At 43.3% G+C, this 6159-nt stretch overlaps 1 protein-coding gene across 1 annotated transcript; it reads right to left on the bottom strand.

Annotated features, from left to right (window-relative positions):
* Positions 1-1280: 1280 nt before the first annotated feature.
* LOC149029049 (uncharacterized) lies at positions 1281-2943 on the bottom strand. Its single transcript, XM_089141506.1, has 2 exons — positions 2096-2943; positions 1281-1635 (listed from the first exon to the last, which is right to left on the bottom strand). Exons 1-2 carry the CDS (start codon positions 2941-2943, stop codon positions 1281-1283), a joined length of 1203 nt encoding a protein of 400 aa, XP_088997632.1.
* Between the last annotated feature and the right edge of the window lie 3216 nt (positions 2944-6159).

Raw genomic sequence — 6159 nt, 5'->3', positions numbered from 1 at the left:
GTTGGTGGAGCTCGTCCATACAATGCCTCAAAGGGTGTACAAGCCAAGGAAGAATGGTGGGAGGTGTTGTATGAATATTCTGCCCAAGCGAGGAACCACGGCCATTGTTGGGGCTCATCACTTACAAAGCAACGAAGATAATTTTCCAGACAACGGTTTAAGGCTTCTGTTTGTCCATCGCTCTGGGGATGATAGGCAGAGCTCATCGAGAGGGTGGTGCCCTGTAAGTGAAATAGGTCCTGCCAGAAGGAGCTAAGGAAAAGTGAATCACGGTCACTCACAATCGATCGTGGGATGCCATGGAGCTTGGCGACATCATTCATAAAAGCTTCGGCCACCTTATAGCTGGTGTAGTTTGATGATAAGGCAGTGAAATGAGCATATTTAGTTAAACGGTCGATGATGACCATAATAGCCGTCTTCCCTGCAGTCGGTGGGAGACCAGTGATAAAATCCATGGAAACCTCCTCCCACACGCGTTCTGGAATCGGTAAGGGTTGGAGTAAACCTGCTGGAGAAACTTGCAGCGTTTTAACCTGCTGACAAATTAAACAATGTGCAACAAATTCTTTGGTGTCTTTCCTCATCCCTTTCCAGTGAAGATTTTCTGATAGGCGTTTATATGTGCGAAGGTAGCCGGCGTGTCCGCCACTAGGAGTAGAATGAAATTCTCTGAGGAATTGATGACGTAGGTCAGAGTCAGATGGGATAACCAAGCGTTGATTGAAATACAACAATCCATCACGCTCAAGGTAACCAGGACATAGAGCTGGTTGGCGGTGTAATTCATTGCAAAGGGTTTGACATTCAGCAGAGTTGGATATGGCAGCCTTAATTTGATCCAGAAAATTAGGGGTAGCGACAGAAATTGCCATGAACTCAGAGACTCGTGACAGAGCATCTGCTGCGGAGTTTTCCTTACCTGGCCGGTAAAGTATTTCAAACTGGTATCCCATTAATTTTGCCATCCAAAATTGTTGTTCAGGGGTTTGAATTACTTGGGTTGTAAGCTCCTTGAGGCTGTGGTGGTCGGTCAGAATAGTAAACTTTCTACCCAAAAGATACTGTCGCCACTTCCGAACAGATTGTGTTATAGCGAGCATCTCCCTTACATATGTTGACGCTGCTTGTAATCGCATTGATAATTTCTTACTGAAGAAGGCAATGGGGTGACTATGCTGCATTAAGACTGCTCCGATGCCAACTCCGGATGCATCCGTCTCCAACGTGAACGGCTGGGAAAAATCTGGCAAGGCTAATATTGGAGCCCGAATCAGTTGTTACTTCAATTTGCTGAATGCCTGATTAGCTTCAAGGGTCCACTGGTAGGCCCCTTTTCTGAGTAAATTTGTCAATGGAGTGGCGATTTGAGCATAACCCCTTATAAATTTTCTGTAATAGCCCGTGAGGCCCAAAAAAGCCCGTACATCCCGAAGGCCTTGTGGAGTGGGCCAATGAGAAATAGCTTCAATTTTGTTGGGGTCCACTGCCAGACCGTGGGCTGAAACTATATGACCCAAATATGCAACAGATGTTTGTCCAAAAGAGCACTTAGACTGTTTGGCAAATAGCTCATGAGTTTTCAATGTGTCCAAAACTGATGTAAGATGTTGTATATGCTCCTCCCATGTAGCACTGTAAACTAACAAATCATCAAAAAATATTAGAACAAAGCGGCATAAAAATGGTCGGAATACCTCATTCATCATGGCTTGAAATGTGGCCGGGGCATTGGTGAGCCCAAAAGGCATAACCAGAAATTCATAGTGGTCATCATGTGTTCGAAAAGCGGTTTTTGGAACATCCTCCACCCGTACCCGAATTTGGTGATAACCTGACCGCAAATCGAGTTTGGAAAAGAATTGTGCTCCATATAGCTCATCAAATAATTCCTCAATGGTTGGTATCGGAAAGCGATCCGGTACCGTTACCGCGTTCAAGGCCCGGTAGTCAATACAAAATCTCCATGTGCCATCTTTTTTTTTTTACCAAAAGAACTGGTGAAGAATAAGGACTAGTGCTAGGGCGGAAAATTCCGGATGCCAACATCTCGGATACTTGCCTTTCAATTTCAGATTTGTGAAAATGTGGATACCTGTATGGGCGAACCGAAATTGGATTGGTCTGGGGCTGCAAGTGGATGGCATGATCATGTGCCCTTGGTGGTGGGAGACCCTTGGGTGTTGTAAACACTTCAGTATACAACATTAAAAGCTTCTGTAGTTCTGGGCTCATGGGCTCAGTTGTGGACTTATCGGGTTCCTCCATTTCTAATTTAAAAAATATTGCTTCTGATTGGGCTTTAACCATCTTGCACAATCCATGATACATAATTTGAGATGGTGTCTTGCGAAGGTCTCCTTGTAGTGTTACTGGGTGGCCCATGTGGTGAAATTCAATGGTCAAATTTTGATAATCAAAAAGAACAAGCCCTAATTGGGCCAACCACTGAACCCCGAGTATCAGGTCTGCACCAAAAATTGGCAAAACATAGGCATCTACCTCAAATGAAATTGATTGAATGTGTAATGGTAGTTTTCTTACCAAGCCTTCACATGTTAAGCGATTTCCGCTGCCCACTATGACTGTGGTGTGAGGGACTGCTTCTGCAACACATCCCAAACGCTGTGCTGCTTGACTCTGAATGAAACTGTGGGTTGCCCCGCCATCCACTAATATTTGAATCGGCTGTCCCTGTATATAGCCTGTGAAACGAATGGTGGTGGGCGATGGAATTCCATTCATTGAATGGTAGGACAATTCTTCCACCGTCTCATTCGTATCAATAGCAGACTCAGGTTCACTATCACACCTTGTTTCCCCATGAAAATCGCACTCATCTTCACATTCAAGCAGAAGAAGTTGTTTGATCTTACATTTATGGCCAGGAACGAATCTCTCGTCACAATTAAAACAAAGACCCTTTTCTCTTCTCTGTTGCATTTCGGTTGCAGTCAATCGTTTAATAGGCAAGGAAGCGGTTTGGTGGAGATGGGTAGTGGCCTCAAATAAGTTCGTTTGGGATCTGAGAACCTGGGTTCTGCAAGTTTGGCTTCCTGTAATTTAGCTAAATCAATAGCTTCATTCATGTCAGTTGGGCGAAACGCCAATACTTCCTTTCTAATATCAGATCGTAAGCCTGAAACAAAACAACTTACTAATGCAGCGGCAGGCAGCCCAGTAATTCGATTGGATAATGCTTCAAATCTATTCTGGTATTCAGCAACGGTTGTGAGTTGCATCAATTTGAAGAGTGCCGCCTGATGATCCTCATAAGCTGAAGGTCCAAATCGTTTCTCCAAAGCACGAGCAAACACATCCCAACTCGGCAATCTCTTATCACGATACATCCATTGAAACCAATCTAACGCGACGTCATCCATATGAAAAGAGGACACCAATAGCCGCTGTTCATCTTGAATGGCATGGTAATCAAAAAAACGCTCAGCCTTGAAGATCCATCCAGTGGGGTTGTGACCTTTGAAGCGGGGAAAATCCAATCGAACGGATTTTGCTGGGATCGCTAGGGGAAAATCAAATCCAGATGGGCGAGAATTACCAGAAGCAGAAGATGTTGCTGGAGCTGCTGATCCCCGTATCGCTTGTGTCACCTGTCCACTTAGAGCCATCACTTGAGCCACCAATTGTGCCATCGTCTCCCTCTGCTGGTCCAGGGTATTCCTTTGTGCCTCCATGGATGCCTGCATTGTGGTAAGTACCGTTCCTTGCTCTGCAGTTACCGTGTTTAATTGTTTCAAATTCTCATCCATTACTCGAAATCGAGTGCCGTCGGCCATATCCGGCAGGTCAAACCAATGTCACGCTACAATTGAATTCGATCTAGATCTGAGAAACCAGTCAGAAATAGATGAGAATTAGAAGAGAAACAGAGGAAAAGAGAAAGAACGAGAGCAGGACGAAGAGAGAGAGAAGACAGGATAAAAGAAATTTTCCATGCTTATCATTCCGTATTCCACTATCTTATAGAAATTGACAGGTGGTTACATGGTTTCTAGAGAATTCTACTAAGTGGTATAATCCCTCAAATATGTTGGACGGTTTATGTCCCTGGCTGGTCTGGTTCTTGCCACGAGAGGGCCAGCTGGCTGTTGGATCGTGACACCATTTCAGTTGAAGACTTGATGGCTGGAGTGGAATCCTTAAGTATGGATGTCAGTGTCCCTTCTATGGAAACTGCACACTGATGAAGATTGGATTAGTTGATGGACTTGGAGTGCTCTCTGTATTGGTTCGAAGGCATTTCTACCTACTAGGTATGTCACTTTAGGTGTGTGCAAAACCCCTTGATGTTTGGACTTGATCTGAGCCTTCAATTCCCTGTTTTGAAGTTGTTGTTCTGATTGGTCGACTCATTGGTCGATTGGACCAGTCGACCAATCAATCGACCAATTGATTCTGTTTTTGAAATTTAAATCGTGGCTACTCTATTTAAGTCTAATCTCGGGAATACTCTGCCTCATCTGCCTCCTAAGCCTCTGGAACGAGTTAGAACCCTAATCTAATCGTTTCCCTTGCATCCTTGGTTGATATCTCGCAAGAACTCAAGCTATCCTGCATTCTTGCAACCATCTATTCCATGATCTCATCATGTTCGCTGAGATCCATGATCATCATCATGATCTCAACCCTTGCCAATTGAATCCTGGAAACCCTAACCCTTGAAACCCTAACTTTGTGTGGTCGTCATGAGAACCTCATGGGTATTGTGGAGGTTGGTCTAAATTCAATATTCTTTAATTCTTCTTGTTGTAATTGGCCTATCATCAATTCCCTCCCTCCTGCAATCTCAACCTTTTTCATGGGAGCCAAAAAGGGTGAAACCCTAATTTCTTGGATATAGGTTATTGACCCTGTTAACATCCAATCAATGTGTTTTCTTTACTAGAATTGTATCCTATCATCCTCTAATTATTTACCTTTGATCCATATTATATTTTTCCTTCATAATCTATGTTTAACCTAATTAGGTTAACTTTCTAGTTCCTGAGTTGTGACCTGGAAACTTGATTTGATTAATGGTTTGTTGTCCTCTATAGACTTAGATGTTTCCTTTAAAGTTTCCCCCTTATTTTGTACCCTTTTGAACCACCAAATTCGGATTCATATTCTAAAAATTCTGATTTTTGAAGGCTACAGTCTCTGTTGGTCGACTCATTGGTCAGATGGGGCAGTAGACCAATCAGTCGACCAATGGGTACAACAACCCCATTCTTGATCTGTTTTGATTGAATTGTGATCTTTCCTTCTATGTATATTTCCTAACTCATAGTATACACTTGTTTAAGACTCTTTTCTCAGGTTTAGTCAATGTCTTACTTGATTCTCTAAGTTCCTTTGCGAATTAGAAGGTAAGGACAGTTATTTCCTTAACTACATAGATTACTTGTTCTCTAGTTTCTACTTTGTGAAACTATGAGATTACCTACTGTTGTTGTACTTTAATTCTGATCTCCTACTGTGAGAACAGTAGCACTTGTTTATATCATCTTTTTCATTATTCATGTTATATGAATTACTTATCACTGCTGAATCTGATTTTGCTTTTACATTCTCTTTTATATGATGAAATACTGGTTGTGTATGTCATGACTGATCTGAGTTTGGTTTGGGATTGGGAGGTGTCCTTTTGACACTTCTGTCCTTGGACATTATCGGAAATAGTATGGGATGTTTCCGGGGTTGCCCATCGACGCTTTCCCGAATCATTGGTTGTCATACCTAGGGCTGTCTAGCAGTGTTTGGTTAGGTTGTAACCCTGTTATATCAGACCCGATTCGGAAGGGTATTGAGACCGAACGACCCGTGGTAGCAATGGGGATTCGTGGGTGCTCAAGCCGGTAACCAATCCGTGAGAGGACATGGATCACATTGTGGATACTCGAAAGAGGCCATTTATTGGAGGGTTGCATATGGCTAGACTTGGGCTCATGGGCGCTTAAGACCGGTAACCAACCCGTGAGAGGACATGAGAGCTTCCCGTTTACCATATGTGAATAACCAATAGGGTTGATGAGTCCGTAGTCAGGGACTATTAGGACTCTAGTGGAAAGGATACCGGAAAGGATCATCAGGGGCGAGGAATGGAAGTATCTAGACCTGAGTTGATGTAACTGAGTAGATGACTTGCATTGGTCTAGG

The sequence above is a fragment of the Hakea prostrata genome, chromosome 1 (genome assembly GCF_041222555.1).
Source record: "Hakea prostrata isolate BN-2017 chromosome 1, UWA_Hpros_2, whole genome shotgun sequence".
Taxonomy (NCBI): Eukaryota; Viridiplantae; Streptophyta; class Magnoliopsida; order Proteales; family Proteaceae; genus Hakea; species Hakea prostrata.
This window is presented reverse-complemented; position numbering and strand designations above follow the sequence as displayed.

Bases quoted from the DNA above. Each gene is read 5' to 3' on its own strand.
- LOC149029049 (XM_089141506.1), bottom strand. From the start codon at position 2,943: ATGCAACAGAGAAGAGAAAAGGGTCTTTGTTTTAATTGTGACGAGAGA. The intron at 1,636-2,095 runs GTATCCACATTT...GTTAGTTTACAG, and splicing joins ATTTCGGTTCGCCCATACAG to TGCTACATGGGAGGAGCATA.